Here is a 22,830-nt window from a genome sequence, read left to right as displayed (position 1 = left end):
GTAACTGATTGGCCTAAATTTCTGTTTTTTACACCTTTGAAATGTCTGCTGTTCATCTATATTGAAATTTATTTGATAAATATTATATAAAGCTGCAGTTATTTGGTTTTAAATAGATGTGTAAAAAATGCTAATATGTGTTCGCCATTGACAAAACTGCAGGAAATTTCATACACCCTTTGATCTAACTTTACAGATGATAATTTTCAACCAAACATGTTTTCAAGCTTAGGAATGTTTTGCATTTGAAGTTATCTTCATATAGAAATATCAGTATACTTCAAAAACATATAGACCTGAACATAAACTGTAGAAAACATGGAAAGATATGTCGAAAATGAGCACCCCACTCTACCCACATTATCAACAACAAATCATCAATAAAGCTAAGGGAAAAATCAGTAACCTACCATAACAAGTTTTGCCATCTCCATAATATCTGCCTGTACAGTGACATTGGTACGTCCCCTCCTTATCCATACAGTCAGCATTCTCATGACATCTGTGGTGAACAGATCTACATTCATTTACATCTGAAAACATCACAATAAATAGTCAAGGACATTTTAAAAGGATGCAGAATGTTGAATTTGAAAATAAATATAAATTGAACTCCAAGATGTGTTTTGTCCACTAATCTCATCACAATACGAATACAAATGCATTTACTATCATGCCTGTAAACCTTTTAACAAACATAACTTCATTGTTTCTTTCCTAACAGTCAGACATTATTTTCTTAGTCATACACAAAATTTACCTTGACAAACTCCAGCACTATCAAGTCTATATCCTTTCTTACAAACACAGCGGCCAGTATTTTCATCACAGCCATGCTTACACTGAGTTGCAATACAAAGAGTAGAATTTAACTTCCACAAATAAGGATCAACCATATCTGAAAGGAAATAAGCATAAAATTAGATAATATTCAAAGCATTTCCAAGTTTAGTCTGACCTGTATGTCCTGTATGTATGTTATTTGTCTAAAAAAGGCTGAAATACCCTTTTAAGCAGTTTAAAGGCTGTTATTCGACATAAAACTGAATTTTTAAGCAAAACACAGATTTAACAAAATGAGTAACATCAAATGCAATCAATATCAATTAGATTAGTTTTAACTTCTGATATTTGATTTTCTCACAATTTTTGTAATCACCAATTAGATTTCCTATAATTAACTTCTTCTTTGGGTATTGCATTCTTTGATCTATTTCTACTAATAACAAACCATCTAAAGCTTTAGTCCACATTTTACTGAATCTAATCCAAAACATAGCTGGTAGCAACACATTTTGGTTACTCAAGAAAACTGCACTTCTAACGTATTCTTGTTCCGACATACGGACGCATGTTCAATAAACAATACTGCAATATGAAAACTGCACTGGGATATAATTATATTTTATGAGAAACAATATTGAAATTTAACAAAGATAAGTAAGACAGTAATCACAGAATAATGTAGACAATAGTCATCACACTATCACTCCTAAATGACGGAGATGTGCCAGAGTGCTATTCACCTACCATAGGACTGTACATAAGCATACTGCTGATCTAATACATCTCCAGGTCGGTCTTGATTGAAATAGATTTCAATATCCTGTTGTAGAAAGTTCTTAGGAGCATACACGGTTATGTGAACCTGGGTCTGTGTTGACGGAAAAGCACTATAAACTGTTGTAGCAAGGCTCAGAATACTGAGAGAACATATCACTGCCAAGTGTAATCTGAAACCGAGAATAACTCATCACCAAAAAAATAAACATCTTCAGGAATTATATGTCACAGTAAATCTCTGCTGCTCAATATCTAGTGGCAAATATTGCATGCATACTCAGGTTGATAAAAGATTCATAAAATTACACTTTCTGTTTAACACTTTTAAGTTTTTAACTGGTTTTTTTTTCATTTACTAAACCCGATTAACTTGGTGTGGCTCAAATCATTACCATGAAAATGAAAACACCGTTTACATGTAAGGTTTGGTAATTTTTTTTTATCTCTAAAGCAAATTTTTCGGGATCGGTTCACATTTAAATGCTGCAAATATTACTTTATATAGACTTACTGTTTAGGTTTAAGTATGGTTTTTTTTCTTCCTCCACCGACACCTCTAGAACCAGGTGTAGTCTTTAACTCTTCCTTCTCTTTAGCAGAGTTATCCTCTTTGGATTTTAACATTGCATATTCTCCCTTTTCAGGGGACTCTTCATCACGGTCCCAGGAAAATCTGTGTGGAGGAGAGTATATTCTAGGAGGGGGTAGGGGCAATTTTCTTTGTGCTGGATGGACAGGCTTCAGTGGTGAGAATGGTGACTCATCACCCTGGGAGTAGGGAAGACTCTGTTCTGAGGAGATCCCAGAATCACGGTGAGGTGATGGAAACTGAAAGATACGATCCATTGTGTTGGTTGGAGAGATCGTCAATCCAATGTATGTTCCACCTAAACATAAAATTTTACAATTACTAATACAGTATCACATTAACCAGCCTGTTAGTAAAAGAAGCGTTATATTCAAAATCAGTATATCCTTTGCATGCATAAACATTTGTGCGGTTTAACACTAGTCATTTTCGGGGCCCTTCATAGCTTACTGTTTAATCTGAGCCAAGGCTACACGTTGAAGACCTATAATGATTTACTTTTACAAATTGTGACTTGAATGGAAAGTAGTCTCATTGGCACTCATACCACATCTTTTACTTAAACAAGTCTACATTTTTTTATATTTGTTACAAAAGCAATAAAAAATATTGGACAAAAATATTTCATATATTGATTGTTGAGCAAAACTTTTCAGTTTGATCCAAAGTTTACCAATTGTAACCTTGATACCCAATTAAAACATAAAAATATAGAGGATATGCATGCACCCACAATTCTCACATTTTTCTGTGAAAGCACAAATTAATTTTTGACACCAAACTTACTCAACATATCGTCATCTACAGGTATACTAAGTCCACTTAATGCACTAAGTGGTGGAGGCCTCATTTTGGGTGATGGTAAAAATGTCCTGGGACTATACCCTGGTGGCATCTTAGCATAGGGAGGGGGACTAGGCAGTGGGAGACTAGCTTCTGACAGACCATCAAGATCGTGCTCCTTCAAAGGAGGAATCTCCACATCAAAATCAAAAGCATCATCATCAAGGTTTTCTTGGTAGGGACTAGTAGGACTGAACATTTCTCCACTACTGTACAGAGATATAGAATTGTCACTTAGCACACTAAATCTTTGAGAGTTTATTGTAGAGGTTCCTGTTATATTCAATTCAGCCTTGGGAGAAAGTGGTAAAGTATTGTTGTAATTATAGCCTTCCAAAACTGTTCTCTGCAGTGATCCTGAAAATAAAGTACTCGCTGGTTAGTAGCAAATTTTTGCATTTCAGAGTAGGTCTAATGGTAGAAACATTATCTGACTGCCGAGTCAGAAGCCTGTAATTCAGTGGTTGTCATTTGTTGTTGTGCAACATATTTGTTTTTCTTTATTTTATAAATTACATCTTCAGTTTTCTTGTTTGAGTGTATTACATTTATAGTTCAGTCAATCTAGCATAAATTTGACCCTAACCTTATGCAACAAAGTTTTAATCTTTTATAGCATTATAACCCAAATATACACAGAAAAAAGTCCCACAAAATCTAAATGAGGAAGACCATAAAATTCCTATTGAGATTTGCATTGAAATGGGAGATAACTCTGCTAAAAAGGTCAGAAATATCTAAAAAATTGATAAAAAAATCACCTCACTGCTTTTATTCAGCAGAATGTATTGATTCTTGATATTTTAGCTATCTCAAGAGAATAACAAACAAATTTTTAAAGTGTTTTCATATCTTGTATCAAACTACAACCTAAGTTTCGTAATTCAGAAGTCGACCACTTATCAAATTTTTTAACATGTCAAGGTAAAGAATCTCAAATTTAATAAAATTGATAAAGCAAATATTGTTCCTTTAGTGGTTTTAAGTTTTTTAAACAAGGTAGATGCTGACAAAATATAATTTACTGTAATTAGTAATAACAGACATAAACAATACCATATTTTCCAATTGTTTTTTCAAAAGGGTCACAAAGCCACAAATTTGGAATTTCTTTAATAAAAAATACTTTAAAAAAAAAAGATATACCCATTAGGAACCTCTGTTTTGTACATTTCGTGAGCAGAAGATGATATAATTATAGTCAAATATGAACAAATAAACTCATAAAAGTTTCATACTTTATATGAATTTTAAAAAAATAACCAAAACTGAAAAATAAAACCCTCATTTTTGCATGTTATCTTCCCTGTTCAATGTTAAGTTCCATAGAAAATTGAAAATGCTGATTTTGAGTTTTCCTCAAGTTAGATTTTATGGGACTTTTTTCTGTGTATATTTGTGAGTTAATGCTATAGATTAGAACTAAAACATTTTCTGTCGTAATTAGTTTGAGGTTAAAGGAAGTACACCACTAATTCATGGTCCCATTACTTTCTATGTTAAATTCCTCCATTTCAACCAGGCACACCTCTTTCATTTTAAGTTCAAATAAAGTGGCAATCATTGCATGTCAAAGCAACACTTTATGGTGTCTTCTACTGAAAAAATCAGCATACCTTACATTGCATATAAGAAAGAACTGGTCCGGAACTTCGGATGTACCAAAACAGGTACTTCAGATCTGACAAACAGACCAAATGTACCCTCTTTTTAAAAGTTGCTGCAGTTTTTTAAATATATTAAAATTAAAAGTCCAAAAGTGTTCTACAATGATCACCAGTCCTTCAGCTTTCATTTGATGCCAAAAATACCTAAATATCTTACATATTTTGAAAGTTACACTCATGCGTAGGAACTATTTTGCGTTAAATAGGTACTACTTTCTGGTATGTGCTTTCTGGCCGGGCCCGAATTAGTGGTGTTACACCTAAACCTTAGTTTGACTGGACTATTAGTCCTTTCAGGGCCTTCTATAGCTGCCTATGAGGTATGGGCTTTGCTTATTATGGAAGGCCATACCGTTACCTATACTTGGTAATTTTTGTATCATTTGGTCTCCTGTGAAGAGTTGTTTCATTTGTAATCACACTACATCTTCAATTTTTATATTATAACAAGTGATAAGGAATTTCATTTTGCATTCTGTAATATCTGTATATACATCACACTTAACTCCATTTATATATAAACGAAACATTAAAAAACCATACAAGATAAACAATGGCTAGAGTTTCCTGACATGCAACAGACACATATCTTTGTACTTTTTTTTATATTTAGAGGTTTTTTTAACTGGTAATTCTTTGCTTATTATGTAAATGTTATACCTGTTTCTGGTTTACTTTTATGTCGTTTCTTCTTCAGGGATCCAGTAAAGGATGTAAGAGGGATGTCCATTGGATTACCCTGAACCGGAGCATCTAATTGGTCAACAGGGGTTAGTTTCTCAATGGGTGGTCCTGTTGTAGCTTTCAGCTCTATATACCCTGAGGAATCATCCAAATTGTTCTGTTCACTGATATTCAACTCTGTTGGAAGTCTAATTGGTGGAGGTTTCTTAGCCTTGGCATAAATATATGATGGGGACTTTCCTCTTTCTACATAAATAGGTGACCTTCCCCTTTCATAATGATTAGGTGTACTTGATCGTTCAATTTGATTTTGTGCAACAGACTGTTCATAATTAGTTGGTGTTTTTGTTTTTTCAATAGCATTTGGGGATTTAGGTCTTTCCTGTCTGATGGAAGACCTAGAATGGTTTGATCTGAATGAGGCTGATCGTTCCATATGGACGGGTGTCCTCACTTTTTCTTCTCTAGGAACAGGTTCTGTCTTTTTCATTTCATCTCTTGTAACAGGTGATTTTGCCCTTTCAACCTGTACCAAAGATTCTTTGCTGTTCAATATTTTCTCCACTTTTCTATCTCTATTTGCATGATAGTCATCATGCATTGGATTAACAAATCCTCTCGGTGGAATATTATGAGCCACATATCTTGGACTACGAACATTAAGTTCGGTATCAGAATGAGCCACAGGCAAAGTCTGAAGGGCCAATGGATTATATGAATACAAGTCTCTACTCTGATAGGAAGTTTGTTCACCAAAACTACGACTACTCTCGACATGTTGTTTATTTTTCCTTCCTTTCTCCTCCATACTTTGGACACTAGTTATATATGTCTTTTTTTTACCGGTATCTTCCCCATCTGAGTCATCACTAGATTCCCCTGGGTATTCCATAACTGCATCATAAGAAGGTGGATCATTCAGTGAAGGATGACGTTTCCGTCTCCCATGGCGTCTCATGTGTTGTTCTCTATACAGTCTTTTTGATGGAGGTTGATAGCGACGTTTTATTGTCAGCTTATCATCAACCTTTTCATTGTCCTCATCACTGTCATCATTACGTACAGGCTTTTTCTTCTGTCTTCTGATTGGCTATTATATATAAAAGTTAAAAAAAAATGTTTAAATTATATATAAATGAGTGTATAAAAACATATCATAATATATCTAAATGTACCATATGAACACTATTTTATCTTATTTGATAGAAACAATTTTCAAACATTTTAAAAGATTATCAAAATTACAATTTGTAAACTTAAAAACATGTAAATAGTTTTTTTTAAACTCCAGCAAATTTTGATTTCATATTAAATGGGAGACAACTCTTGTCAACATCTTTAAAAGACCCATGTTTGTGTAGTTATACAAATGTATTTATTTACTTAACATGCACAGACTTCTTAGTATGACTAAAACCATTTTTTTGCAAAGCTGTCAATCTATGAATGATATTCTTTGATTCATGCTTCAGATTGTTCTCCCTATAGTTTTTTCTTTAAATGCTTATGTAACAAGTGAAACTGCGTGCTACTGCTCACTGATGATACCCCCGCCGCAAGTGGATAATAATAATAGTGTAAAAATATGCAAGTGTTCAGTAAAAAGAAGTTGTCGAGTGATCAATCTGAAAACGCATCACACAGTAAAGCTGACTTATATAAATCCTGAAACCAAATTTCAGAAATCCTTGTATTGTAGTTCCTGAGAAAAATGTGACGAAAATTTTCAACTTGGCTATCATGTGTAAAATCATACAAGTGTTCGGTTAACAGGAAGTTGTCAAGTGATGAATCTGAAAACGCATCACAATGTAAAGCTGACTTAGATAAACCCTGAAACCAAATTTCAGAAATCCTTGTATTGTAGTTCCTGAGAAAATTGTGACGAAAATTTTCAACTTGGCTATCATGTGTAAAATCATACAAGTGTTCGGTAAACAGGAAGTTGTCAAGTGATCAATCTGAAAACGCATCACACGGTATAGCTGACTTAGATAAAGCCTGAAACCAAATTTCAGAAATCCTTGTATTGCAGTTTCTGAGAAAAATGTGACGAAAATTTTCAACTTGGCTATCATGTGTAAAATCATTCAAGTGTTCGGTAAACAGGAAGTTGTCAAGTGATCAATCTGAAAACGCATCACACGGTATAGCTGACTTAGATTAACCCTGAAACCAAATTTCAGAAATCCTTGTATTGTAGTTCCTGAGAAAAATGTGACGAAAGTTTAATGGGACGGACTGATGGACGGACAGACAGAGGTAAAACAGTAAACCCCCCCTTTTTTAAAGCAGGGATATAATAATAACTTGCCAATGATTGGATGGATGTACTGCGTGAGACCCTCATGGTTAGTCATGGTCATTAAACACCACATAGCAGGTTTAGATTTGTGGCAAATTATTGAGAAAAGTTGCTTTCTCAAAATGTTTTTGTGATAAAAGGTATATCAGGAGAGTTGTGAAATCAAATGTATTTTTCTGCAAAAAAGGAAGCAAAAGAAAATTTTTATAATATTTATACTTTCTTTTTTATACCAGAACATGATAAGATCACCTTTCTAGACCAATCAGATACGACTACTGTAAAATATACATCTCCTTTGATTCTTGATGTTTTATCATTTTACTACTTTTAAAAGCAATAAAATTGAGAATACAAATGGGGAATGTGTCAAAGAGACAACAACCCAACCAAAGAGCAGCTGAAGGCAACCAATGGGTCTTCAATACAGTGAGAAATAATTCGGAACTACTAACCATTCCATTTTCATCTTCGTCCTCTTCTGGAAGGTCTGGTAAATCTTTGCCATCATCTATCATACTATCTCTTCCATGGTCAGATTGTATCAGTAACTCTCCTGCTCCTGATGAGAGACATTCACTGTTCCTGGATCGGAACATGACATTCCCATGACTATAATAGTCTCGCTGAAGGTCAAGGTACTTTTTGGAACAATACCACCAGATGGCATAAGCAGAGGCCAAGATGATGACAATACATGTTGCTATGGTTATTATTACAAATATCCATGGTAACGTTATAAATGAAGAAGATAAATTGTTTTCATACTGAAATACAAAAAAAACATTATTTTAAAATCTTTGCACTGAAAAACAATAAACTTGTTTCACTTAGACACATATCAGTTGTATAAGCATAATTATTGCACTATTTTTCTAAATAGAATACTTATTATTTTTCCCATGGTTCTATTCTTGATATTTTTATTAAGTGGTTTGCATTAGTTGCTGTCTGCCATATATGATTTGCGTTTATTGTTTTGTCATAAATTTCGGCTATTGGTTATCTTGTTTGTCATAAATTTTGGCTATTGGTTATCTTGTTTGTCATAATTTAGGCTATTGGTTATCTTGTTAGTCATAAAAACTTTTAACTTTTGAACTGATGAATCACTAACAAATATTTATAAACCATGCAATGTAATCTATATAAGGCGAGCCAAGTCATAAAGATGCTATAGACTTAGAATAGTAAACCATTAAATTATCTAACCATGCAATTGAAATCGATTTGAATAATGGAAATGTCATATGAAAATTTAAGACCATCAATATATATTTTCAAATCTTTCAGCTAATGTTTTATAAAAAAAAATCCTTTTGTTACTGTTGGGTAAGGATAGTTACATTTGTTTCTTCAGCAACATTTTTCGAAAGTAAGACCTTAATTATCCAGGACCATGCAAATGTTATACTCAGAATTAAAAATATAGCGTGTTTCATGATCAGAATATTTAAAACTTACCACTTGTATGAGTAATCTCCCTTTGCTCTCTGTGACATCAGCAGTTACAGCATAAGCTTCTTCTATAGATGGTGCTGTTACATTTAACAACACTTTGAAATCATCTGATTCTTTGAAATCAACAAAACCCTGTAAAATAAAGGATGGGATAGTACTCGATATAATTGTCGTAACATACGTAGTTGTTATGTGTACCCTTTATTGGAAAAACAGATTCCATCACTGAATCTTGTGCAATTCAATATTGCTCGACTCTGGAAAGTTAAAAATTAAATATTTAAAAAGCTAGGCAAGCCTCTCATTTTTAATTTGCAAATTACCAGTCTATAGAGGAAAAATATTGTTTCACACTTGATGCTGTGGTAGAATCCCTATTTCTGTCATACAACTGTAGTATAAGCTTGCTAATAGTTATTGCTGTCTTAGTGAAGTCCTCCATTTAGTAAATTTTCTGTCCCTTGCAAGGATTCAAACTCATACTACTGGGATATTGAGACAAAACCGCCTGCAATGTGTCCAACAGTTTAGACCCCTTGGCCACCCTAGACTGAACTAAAATTCAGCTTTCAGTGGACTTAGGTTACCTTTCTTTATCAGCAGTACTTAGAGTTGTAACACAGTACATTATTTATAAGACATGAAGATGGAATTGATTGTTATATCAATATTACAGGCCATGCACAAATGAATCTTAAAAGGTTTAATTCTGTGCACATAAAATAATCTTACACTGTAACTCTATGAAGTGAACAAACATGGATGGTTAATTATCAGTGTGTCCCTGTAAGGAAAGTGTTAAATCTAAATATTTGTCCCTTCAAACACTTTCCTTACATATACATGAGAAGTTTCACAAAGATTTTAAATTTATTGACTTGAAAATCAACTTATTCATTACAGTTGTCAGTGATTAATTAAACAGGTTTGACATGGAAAGTTACATAATTAGTTTCCAAATGAATGAACTGAGAAAGTGATAAAAGGAGTAATGTGACATAAGAATTTGTAACCAATGATTTAGGGCCTGAAATTGGCAAACTTTTTGTATACACAAATATCTTAAATTTCATTAAATTGGCCTATTTCCAAAAACTACATGTACTTTTAAATCAAAGGCAACTTTTATGTGAATTTATGTGTTGTTTACTGTCCAGCAAATCAAAGAGCCAGATAACATACCATTATATGTTACATATTACAAGCAAGGATTCAATAAAATATTGCAAGATAGGATGTAATTTTATTGTGTTTCACTTGCATATGCATGCAGTGGACACATACAGGAATTACTATCTGCCATTTAACGCCCTCCATATGACTTCATCATCTCACATCACCACACCACTAAACTAGACTTCTTTTCTATTTGTCAGACACTAAGTAATATAAAAAGAAGTTGATTGGAATTCTAATTCACTAAAAAATACCTTGACCAAACAGTTAAAACTGAAGCAAGACAGACAGACAGCAGACAGACAAAGGAATGATGAATGAACACATTGACATAATACTCCAAAGTTAGGGCATAAAAATACCAATCCAAAGAAGACAGACAAAGGAATGATGAACGGACACATTGACATAATACTCCAAAGTTAGGGCATAAAAATACCAATCCAAAGAAGACAGACAAAGGAATGATGAACGGACACATTGACATAATGCTCCAAAGTTAGGGCATAAAAATACCATTCCAAAGAATATTATTGGAATCGTTATCTTAAAACAAATGCTAAAAGTTATTCCTTTTTGTATGATGGTTATTACATAATGCTATCTTTTAATGATTTAATTTGGGATGTGACACGTCTTCTGATTGGCTGACAGTGTTTTGTCTATCAGCTCATAGACATAGTTTTGCCATGTGACACAGTGATGTAATCAACATGTTTTCATGATTTATTTCGGCTTTAAATGGAATTTGGAGATAAATTATAATGACAAGAATTTTTTTCTGTCTATTAGAAATATGGTGCAAACTTTAAGTTAACCAGCTTTGCATGTTATTCAGTGTGCACCACATTTTTTATGTAAATTTTTCATGGACAGAAAAAATATTACAGTCATTCCTTAAGTGCTACAATAAACGTAATGATGAGAAGTTGTAGACTGATTAGCATGAAGACAAGTTAGTCAACCAGGAGAATCAAGAATCTTATGTGGAAAATTATTTTAGTTTTGTTTGTGATATAATCATGATAATACCCCCTGCAATGGAAATTATAAACAAATAATTACACCACAAACAAACCTTTTTTTATCTTTTTCAATTCATTTTTAAGAAATCATTTAAAGCTAATAAATTAATTGTAACTTGACCTAAAATAACAATAAACGTTCTTTATTCAGATATATCAATTTGCTGAATAAGACCATTTTACTCAACACTGAGGAGACCAAGTCTTTAAAAAAATATGACAGGTAGATTTTAGGTGGATTTAATTTTTAAAAGAAAAAGTTTGTTCAAGAAGAGATACTATAAAACTTATAATCTGTCATTGGGTATAAATCTTACTCTTGTCATACCATTCTGACAAATAAAACTAAGATAATCTGCAATGTCATCTCACAAAAAATATTATTTTACTACCTTTCAAGCTTTACTCTGGATATCTTATACTGAAATAGTACAAGGATAGTGCCCTTTTAAAAGAGATCAATTCTGTGTTTTAAATCCTAAAGTAAATTACAATTATGGTCTGCAGGGGGCATGATCGTGATAGCGTAGATTTTTCAATTCAAATATGGTCTCAGATTTTGTGTACACAAATATTATATATTAGTACAATATTATATATAAGAGATTGAATGGTTTTAGATATATGATGTGTGCCAAGTTTCATTGACTAGATACGTACCCCAGGACATAAAATTATAGACGCAAGGAAAATTTATACAATCAAAGTTTGCATAGTGCTTAAGACTAATAACAAAAATGTGAACACTTTTAAGTCCTGCTCTTAAAATAAAAAAATATATTTGTATATGCTTTTTGCAGAGTTTCACTTTTCTTAAAAACAACTTTATGAATTGTGTATTTTTTCTACAGTTAAATTGAAATCAACATGCAAAGCTAGTGATGGAGTTTTCTATTCTGCTCAGAGCTAAAAGATAAATAGCTGTTTCTGTAGAAAACAATGGTTCATCATAAATACTTGTTGAATTATGGTTGAAGAGAAGATGCATGTATGCCTCTGGCCTTTGATAGTCTTGTATTATTTTAATTTTAGTTTCTTGTGTACAATTTGGAAATTAGTATGGCGTTTATATTAATTAGTATATATATATTTGTTTAGGGGCCAGCCGAAGGACGCTTCCAGGTGCAGGAATTTCTCGCTGCATTGAAGACCTGTTGGTGACTTTCTGTTGTTCTTCTCTATGGTCAAGTTGTTGTCTCTTTGACACATTCCCCATTTTCATTCTCAATTTTATTTGTTTAATAGGCAGTATTCAATGACATAAATACTTGTTTTGTTCTGATTGTAAATAAGCTGTTTAGTCTATGGATGCTTCTGTCATAGGCAGTGGTCTATCATAAGTAGACAAAGCATATTTTAAATTCTGTTCGAGATTTAGATGAATTAATATTTCTGTAGAAGTTAACATATGGTCTGATTGAAACTAAAACAAATACTACTTTTGTAGTATAAAATGACCCATCATATAAAGAACTGATGATAAACTGGTCAGAAAACCTGAACACCTCAACAATTGAACATCAAGACAGAATTCGGAGAAATCATTTATACCCACTAAGGCTGAAGGACCCTTTAATATGACATATAGATAATTGAAAATAGAACGAGTACAGTTGATGTATGTTGTGTATGCAAATAATAAAAATTTGTAAAAAGCTAAAATAAGACTTGGTATGACTTAGCAAGAAACCAGTCAAAATTTCTACCTTACATGCTTTCCTCTGTTTTCTTGGTAATTTTTGACATAGAAAGGAACCAGTCAGAACTTGTTTTCTTGTCCTGAACTTTTCTTTTCAGGTAAAGCTAAACAGACTTGAATGGTTTCCCAGACAAAAGTATCAACAAGTACACATCCAAAGGATTTACATGTAATGACATATATCTGTATAGCAATACATAGCTAGTGATGTGTTTATTCTTAAAAATCAAAATCAATATTAGTACCACTAAAAACAATATTAAAATATTTTTCTAGTGTTAAAAATTACCATTTTTTAAGAAAGAAATCTTTTCAATGGTTCAATGGGTTTACATGGATTGGTTCTAAAATTGTAGTCTCAATAAACAACATCATGCACCACACAAATAAGAAAGTGATGCATGTTTATCCTGACTTTTACATCATAATTCTACCAGTAAAAACATTTAAAAAAATTTTACTACCAAAACAATCCTGAATAAATGAAAGAATTTAATTATTCAAATCTGTGATTTAATATTATTTACCACTGATTACGTACAGAGATTACATTCATTGAAATCTAATACGTCACTACAAAAACTGGAACTATAAAGTTTATTCAACTTTTAATCTTAGAAATTGTTGTTAGCTAAAACATTTAAAAGCAGTAATTCAACATGCAGAGAGTGAACAGAAAAATAAGTATAAAACACAATAAAAGTGTCCTTATTATTCAAAACTTAAAATTTACACCATAAATCATCCTATCTTTAACAACACCATCTTGTTATATCTTGTACAAGTTTATCTGGGGCTGTTTGTATATACTTAAAATTCATCTTTTCACTGACATACATATATTATACACACAATGAAATATTCTCTCTAACTTAGTAACTGGATCTCCTAGCCTTGGACCAGGGAAGTGACTACATGGGTTGAAGGAGGACATTTTTATTTAGAACAATAGTTTATTTTTATTGTTCAATTAGGTAATATTTTTTAAAACAAAAAGTCTAATATCTTCTATAAGCTACAACATAACAGATCTACAGGTGAATCTGAGCTTAATAAAGACCAAAATCATTCAAGTAACTGAGAGCTAAAATTGAATAAATGTATGCGTACCTTCTTTATAATGATAAATGATAAACAATATTATGTCATCACTGCAATGAATAACCCCCACCCCACATTTAAAATAAAATAAACATCTTTCAAATTAAACAAAACAAACAGATACATACATATATAAAATCAAACACATTAAAATTGGGCTATATAAAATTTTAAGTTGTGATTTCTGTCAGGTTATTTACTGTGGTTTTGAGTGATACCCTATACAACTGTGGGATGGGACACTTAACAATCAGGATATTGTTCATAGATTTTAAATTAAGCTCCTGTATCAGTAGTGAATACCTCTAAAGTCAACAACCATAAAAACCACAAAACTCATTCATAAAGATGTTATTAAATAACAACTGTAGGAGAAATGTGCAGAAATTATTAATTTCACAGGCAAGAGAAATAAATCATGTTTTTAAATTTCATAACATAAGGACATTTTCATTCAAAGTAGTAGGAGTTTCCTCTACGTGGCAAATACTATGTGCATCAAATTTAACCACAGATCCATTTCAATGAACTAGGAATATTACTTTTCTTACCTAGGACAAAGTATTTAGTAAAAGTTCAGAAATAAATTGCTGATTTTTTTGCATTTTCTTTAGTACAGTCTACTATCAAATGTAAAGCAAATAACAGAATATTATTTTGAAAGTTAACATTCATATTTCTCTGTATTAATAAATCAAACATGATGAAAACCTATCAGAACACTTGTGTAACAATAATGACCCTAGATTTCCAATGAATATGGTGTAAATGGCATTGACAAATAAAACATTTAATTTCACTACACAGTTGAATTTCACAAGTCTTTAATCAATTAACTTCAAATCAAAGACCACTAGCATTCATTACTTCACTTTTTTCTCACCAGATAATTAGAGAAACCGCCTTCCTTCAATCAAATCTATAGAAAAACATCAATCTAATTCACTTCTAATGACCATCATTTGGCTAAAAGTTTTGGTCAAGTGGCTGGACAAAAAAGGAATACATTCAGTTGTTAATGAGATCATTTAAGTTTGACAATTTACTTTGCTTTTTATGAACACCTCTAACACCACCCCTCCTGTGAAGTCAATGAGGCAGTCAAACACACCTTTTGTTAGATTTAAATAGTATGAATGTTGGAGTCCTGGCTTTTTTAATTTACCTTTCACTTTCTACAGGATCTCAACTTCAAGTTCAAGTCAAGTGCAGATTTAATTGTCTGGTAAATACAGCTACTATCTTGTCCATGCAGATTTAATTGTCTGGTAAATACAGCTACTGTCTTGTCCATGCAGATTTAATTGTCTGGTAAATACAGCTACTATCTTGTCCATGCACATTTGATTGTCTGGTAAATACAGCTACTATCTTGTCCATGCACATTTGATTGTCTGGTAAATACAGCTACTATCTTGTCCATGCACATTTGATTGTCTGGTAAATACAGCTACTATCTTGTCCATGCACATTTGATTGTCTGGTAAATACAGCTACTGTCTTGTCCATGCAGATTTAATTGTCTGGTAAATACAGCTACTGTCTTGTCCATGCAGATTTAATTGTCTGGTAAATACAGCTACTATCTTGTCCATGCAGATTTGATTGTCTGGTAAATACAGCTACTGTCTTGTCCATGCAGATTTGATTGTCTGGTAAATACAGCTACTATCTTGTCCATGCACATTTGATTGTCTGGTAAATACAGCTACTATCTTGTCCATGCACATTTGATTGTCTGGTAAATACAGCTACTATCTTGTCCATGCACATTTGATTGTCTGGTAAATACAGCTACTATCTTGTCCATGCACATTTGATTGTCTGGTAAATACAGCTACTGTCTTGTCCATGCAGATTTGATTGTCTGGTAAATACAGCTACTATCTTGTCCATGCAGATTTGATTGTCTGGTAAATACAGCTACTGTCTTGTCCATGCACATTTGATTGTCTGGTAAATACAGCTACTATCTTGTCCATGCACATTTGATTGTCTGGTAAATACAGCTACTATCTTGTCCATGCACATTTGATTGTCTGGTAAATACAGCTACTATCTTGTCCATGCACATTTGATTGTCTGGTAAATACAGCTACTATCTTGTCCATGCACATTTGATTGTCTGGTAAATACAGCTACTATCTTGTCCATGCACATTTGATTGTCTGGTAAATACAGCTACTATCTTGTCCATGCAGATTTGATTGTCTGGTAAATACAGCTACTATCTTGTCCATGCACATTTGATTGTCTGGTAAATACAGCTACTATCTTGTCCATGCACATTTGATTGTCTGGTAAATACAGCTACTATCTTGTCCATGCACATTTGATTGTCTGGTAAATACAGCTACTATCTTGTCCATGCACATTTGATTGTCTGGTAAATACAGCTACTATCTTGTCCATGCAGATTTGATTGTCTGGTAAATACAGCTACTATCTTGTCCATGCACATTTGATTGTCTGGTAAATACAGCTACTATCTTGTCCATGCAGATTTGATTGTCTGGTAAATACAGCTACTATCTTGTCCATGCACATTTGATTGTCTGGTAAATACAGCTACTATCTTGTCCATGCACATTTGATTGTCTGGTAAATACAGCTACTATCTTGTCCATGCACATTTGATTGTCTGGTAAATACAGCTACTATCTTGTCCATGCACATTTGATTGTCTGGTAAATACAGCTACTATCTTGTCCATGCACATTTGATTGTCTGGTAAATACAGCTACTATCTTGTCCATGCAGATTTGATTGTCTGGTAAATACAGCTACTATCTTGTCCATGCAGATTTGATTGTCTGGTAAATACAGCTACTATCTTGTCCATGCAGATTTAATTGTCTGGTAAATACAGCTACTGTCTTGTCCATGCACATTTGATTATCTGGTAAATACAGCTACTATCTTGTCCATGCACATTTGATTGTCTGGTAAATACAGCTACTATCTTGTCCATGCAGATTTGATTGTCTGGTAAATACAGCTACTATCTTGTCCATGCAGATTTAATTGTCTGGTAAATACAGCTACTGTCTTGTCCATGCACATTTGATTGTCTGGTAAATACAGCTACTATCTTGTCCATGCAGATTTGATTGTCTGGTAAATACAGCTACTATCTTGTCCATGCAGATTTGATTGTCTGGTAAATACAGCTACTATCTTGTCCATGCACATTTGATTGTCTGGTAAATACAGCTACTATCTTGTCCATGCAGATTTGATTGTCTGGTAAATACAGCTACTATCTTGTCCATGCACAGATTTGATTGTCTGGTAAATACAGCTACTATCTTGTCCATGCAGATTTGATTGTCTGGTAAATACAGCTACTATCTTGTCCATGCAGATTTGATTGTCTGGTAAATACAGCTACTATCTTGTCCATGCAGATTTAATTGTCTGGTAAATACAGCTACTATCTTGTCCATGCAGATTTAATTGTCTGGTAAATACAGCTACTATCTTGTCCATGCAGATTTAATTGTCTGGTAAATACAGCTACTATCTTGTCCATGCAGATTTGATTGTCTGGTAAATACAGCTACTATCTTGTCCATGCACATATTGAAAAAGGTTTTGTATAGTTTATGTTTGATGTCCGTTGTCCAAAGATTTTAAATAGATAGGAATGTCAAAGCTGTGACTATAAATAAAGATACTTTACCTAATATTTGTTTGAAATACTTTGACATTTAGACTGATTGATTGTTACTGACTAAACATTTATATTTTTTTTTATATTACTTCATTAGAGGCCACCAAAGCTATCATGACATGTTGGCTTTATTATGGACTCTTAATGTTTACTATTTTCCCTAATAACTTCAGTAAAGGCCATCACAGCTATAGTGCCACAGTAAGTATATCAGGAACCCTCATGTTTTTTTTTAAGTTTGCAAAATGACTTCAGTAGAGGCCACCTAAGCTACTGATGCCACTGTGTCTTTGATGTTTTCTCGTTTACAAAATGAATTTGTTGTGGTCTCTCATATTTCCTTAGTTTAGAAAAAGACTTCAGTAGAAGCCATCAAAGCTATGATGCCTGGGTGACCTTGTTTATAAGAACCCTCATGTTAATAAGTTTACAAAAGGACTTCAGTAGAGGCTACCAAAGCTATGATGCCACAGTTACTCTGTTAGAGACTCTTTACCTATCTAAAATTACAAAAGCCTGACATTGAAATGTATTATACTTATCCATTTCACAATGAACTTTCAAAAAAATACCTTTAATATCAATGTTAACTGAAACTTTGGGAACATTTAACAAAATTGAATTTACCAATATATATATATATTAATACCTATTTAACAGTTTTTCTTTCTTTACTAACTGTGAAATTGTTGGAGTAGATAATGGGTTAATCATTAAGATATTGGCTTTATTTGTTACATACAAATACAATTACTTAACTGTTGCCTTTTAAAAATAATTGATAGAGTAAATTTATGTTTAAATAAGTCTGCTTTTAAATGTCCCCACAAGGCAGCAACTGTTGTGGTTCAATATCAAATAAATAAAAATGTAATGAAATTTAAACAAATTCTCATTTAAGTGATTTATAAATTTGGTGTGATTTAAAAAATGATTGTTTGTTAACGGTTTAAATTTCAACAAATTAACTACCTAGACATATGTATACTTTAAATAATGAACAAACATTAATTATCAGATCACACATAATGCCTAGTTGTACTTCAATACTATTGTGCAGTGTTCTTCCAAAGACATTTTTAATTTAATTTTTAGAAACAAGATAATATTTCATAATTCCCTGTTTACCAGGAATCTTTATAAAGTCTATGGTAACAATGTACATGTCTAATGGATTAATTGTGGGTTGCTTAACTACAAGTGGCAAATATTCCATGCATGTTCAGAATGACTAAGGTATCTGATTGATTGATTTTTGGTTGCTTAACATCCAGTGGCAAATATTTCATGCATTTTCACGACATATATGGTGTCTGATTGATTGGTTTTTGGTTGCTCAACATCCAGTGCCAAATATTGCATGCATGTTCAGGACACAAATGGTGTCTGATTGATTGGTTTTTGGTTGCTTAACATCCAGTGGCAAATATTTCATGCATTTTCACAACATATATGGTGTCTGATTGATTGGTTTTTGGTTGCTTAACATCCAGTGGCAAATATTTCATGCATATTCACAACATACATGGTGTCTGATTGATTGGTTTTTGGTTGCTTAACTTCCAGTGGCAAATATTTCATGCATTTTCACAACATATATGGTGTCTGATTGATTGGTTTTTGGTTGCTTAACTTCCAGTGGCAAATATTTCATGCATATTCACAACATACATGGTGTCTGATTGATTGGTTTTTGGTTGCTTAACATCCAGTGGCAAATATTTCATGCATTTTCACAACATATATGGTGTCTGATTGATTGGGTTTTTGGTTGCTTAACTTCCAGTGGCAAATATTGCATGCATGTTCAGGACACATATGGTGTCTGATTGATTGGTTTTTGGTTGCTCAACATCCAGTGCCAAGAGAGCCGTGGTGTAGTGGTTAGTGCATCGGACTACTTGCACAAAGGTTCCTGGTTCAATTCCCGTTCGGGATGAAAATTTCAGGAACTCTATTTTTAGCTCTCCCTTGACACCATTTGCGAGTATGGTCTTGAGGAAACCATGATAGTCCGTTGGACGGGGACGATAAATGGCTGACCCGTGTTAAGAGAGAGCCATATCTCTTGCACGTTAAAGACACCCTTGTAGATTTCGAAAAAGAGTAGGCTAATGCCGCTACAAGGCAGCACTCGCACCCGCAAAGTGGAAAGGGATTAAAATAAGTTGTAAAACTTGTTTCCCAATCCACTATAAATAAATATATTTAAAGTAATATTGCATGCATATTCATGACATATATATGGTGTCTAACTGATTGATGATTGTTTGCTTAACATTCAGTGGCAAATATTTCATGTATGTTTACGACATATACCGGGGTATATGGTGTCTGATTGATTCATTATTGGTTGCTAACATCCAGTGGCAAATATTTCATGTATTTTTACGACATATATATGGTGTCTGATTGATTCATTATTGGTTGCTAACATCCAGTGGCAAATATGTCATGTATGTTTACGACATATATATGGTGTCTGATTGATTGATTATTGGTTGCTAACATCCAGTGGCAAATATTTCATGCATGTTCAGGACTTTGGTGTCTGATAATCTGGTTATTGTTTGCTTAACATCCAGTGGCAAATATTTCATGCATGTTCAGGACAAAAGTCATCAGTAGTAATTTTTCAAGTGTTTTAAGCAGATGGGAATAGTTTTTATTACAATTCATATCATTTTGATCCTATCCTTGTTCTCTGAAGACATTTCTGTTTACAAATTATATGTATGTTTATTGTATAAATAATATATGAATGTCTTTTAACACAGACCAAACAACTTTAATTGTGCTGAAGAGAATATTTGGACAATCCTGTTTTCTATTCTATTTAGGTTAACTTAAATGAAATGTAATTATGGCCTATGAAATAAGAACATTATAAGGCCATTCAGGGAGTACATATAATATAATGTAATCGAAGGTTTCTTATTAAACTGTCAAAAAAACTTTTAAAGGTCCCATTCAATGTTGACTGTCCTTGTGACAAAAGAAGACATTCAAGTTACCATTGAGTTTCATTACAACTGAAAATAAACCTGATTTGGATCGTAATATATTGTACAAACAAGACAATTCTTATATCTTACCTACTGAAACCCATAAAAGAATATTACATCTAACAAAGAAAAGTAAACACCCTCCTTTTACCCTTGTGGCTAGTCCCAACACCATACTATCTGCCAAGGTATAAAAATACTGATAAATGATTTAAACAAACATTGATGATAGCCGTCCAAATAATGAACTTCTCTAGTATAAATATAAGTTAATATACTATTACTTGACTACACATAAGTATGTCTCTGTACCTATTGTATATCTTAGTGTACCAATTAAATCATTTCAAAACAAAACTACCTGTACTTGGTCGTAAAGGTCATGTTTACTTCTTTTAAATGTGTAGTAAAAATTGGATTTCCAGATAAGAGGCACTCAGTCCTATTTCATAGAGATTTTTTTAGTTTTGTTTGTTTCTGGTCCCCTTATAGATTCCCCTTCTTCCTCCTCTGAATAAGTCTGGCTTCGAACAATTTGAGATATTCAATCACAGATGTATAGCCATCAATGATTGTCCTTCCTATGATGGTACACTCAATATATTTATAAAGAGAATCATAAATTCAAATAAAACATGAAGTGGGACTATTGCATATTATGTAAGTATGAAACCTTCAGTCAACACTTGGGACAGTCAGTACATTCCATGTAAATATGCTACCTGCACTCAAAGCAATCAATGTAAATTTGCTACATTCAGTTAAAAGCTTTGAACAGTCAGGACATTCAATGTAAATATGCTATCTTTAGTCAAAAGCTTTGAACAGTCAGGACACTCAATGTAAATATGCTACCTTCAGTCTAAAGATTTCAACAGTCGGGACATCCAATGTCAATATACTACCTTCAGTAAACAGCTTTGAAGTCAGGACATTTTTCAATGTGAAAGTGCTTCCTTCAGTCAAAAGCTTTAAACAGTCAGGACTTCCAATGAAAATGTTCTACCTTCAGTCAAAAGCTTGAACAGTCAGGACATTCGATGTAAATTTGCTACATTCAGTCAAAAGCTTTGAAGTCAGGACATTTTTGGATATAAAAGTGATACCTTCAGTCAAAAGCTTTGAACAGTCAGAATATCCAATGTAAAATATACTACCTTCAGTCAAAAGCTTTGAACAATCAGGACATTCAATATCAATATGCTTCCGTCAGTCAAAAGCTTTGTACAGTCAGGACATTCAATGTAAAAGTGCTACCTTCAGTCAAAAGCTTCGAACAGTCAGGACATTCAATGTGAATATACTACCTTCCGTCAAAAGCTTTCAACAGTCCAGACATCCAATGTAAATAGACTACCTTCAGTCAAAAGCTTTGAATAGTCAGGATATTCAATGTAAATATGATACCTTTAGTTAAAAGCTTTGAAGCCAGGACATCTTATTATGTCAATTTGCTACATTCAGTCAAACAGCTTTGAACAGTTACAACTGTAGGACGATCAATGTAAATAGACTACCGGTACCTTCAGTCAAAAACTTTGAACAGTCAGGACATTCAATGTAAATATGCTACATTCAGTCAAAAGCTTTGAACAGTCAGGACATCCAATGTAAACATGCTACTTTCAGTCAAAAGCTTTGTACAGTCAGGACATAAAATATTTCCAGGACAGTGAAATAAGGGCAGCTACATCTTTTAATAGATTTATCATTCCCTCCTACCCACAAAAAATAAAATGCTGAAGGTCCAAATTTAATGAAAGTATAGCAATTAATCATTTCAATTCTGAATAAGACTTTTTTCATAAACACTGGCTATGTTTTTGAACAGTGTTATATAATTCTGATGTTTGTTTATCACTGACCAGAAGAGATTGCACTGACTGACATAACATTGTCATACTGTCATGTGTTCTAGATGTAAATAGCAAAAGCTGTTTATGCTGACATCACTATAGTGTACAATATCAGTGTTAAACATTGAAATATGTTAATGTGAGCATATATATTACATATATTACTAATCATGGTAATAGGTC

At 32.9% G+C, this 22,830-nt stretch overlaps 1 protein-coding gene across 2 annotated transcripts in view; it reads right to left on the bottom strand.

The window, feature by feature from the left end:
- LOC134712720 (uncharacterized) overlaps positions 1-22,830 on the bottom strand; it is a 90,953-nt gene that overhangs the window by 22,974 nt on the left and 45,149 nt on the right. For both annotated transcript variants that reach the window (XM_063574548.1, XM_063574547.1), the window contains exons 3-10: positions 9,116-9,244; positions 8,107-8,418; positions 5,323-6,436; positions 2,939-3,352; positions 2,075-2,450; positions 1,531-1,733; positions 761-898; positions 411-533 (exon numbers count right to left, since the gene is read on the bottom strand). In XM_063574548.1, coding sequence (XP_063430618.1) covers positions 411-533; positions 761-898; positions 1,531-1,733; positions 2,075-2,450; positions 2,939-3,352; positions 5,323-6,436; positions 8,107-8,418; positions 9,116-9,244 — 2,809 coding nt within the window. The remainder of the gene's footprint in view (positions 1-410; positions 534-760; positions 899-1,530; positions 1,734-2,074; positions 2,451-2,938; positions 3,353-5,322; positions 6,437-8,106; positions 8,419-9,115; positions 9,245-22,830) is intronic.

Source organism: Mytilus trossulus, chromosome 3, assembly GCF_036588685.1.
Source record: "Mytilus trossulus isolate FHL-02 chromosome 3, PNRI_Mtr1.1.1.hap1, whole genome shotgun sequence".
In the NCBI taxonomy this organism is placed as follows: Eukaryota; Metazoa; Mollusca; class Bivalvia; order Mytilida; family Mytilidae; genus Mytilus; species Mytilus trossulus.
Note: the sequence above shows the minus strand (reverse complement) of the source record. Positions and strands in the feature narration are given on the sequence as shown.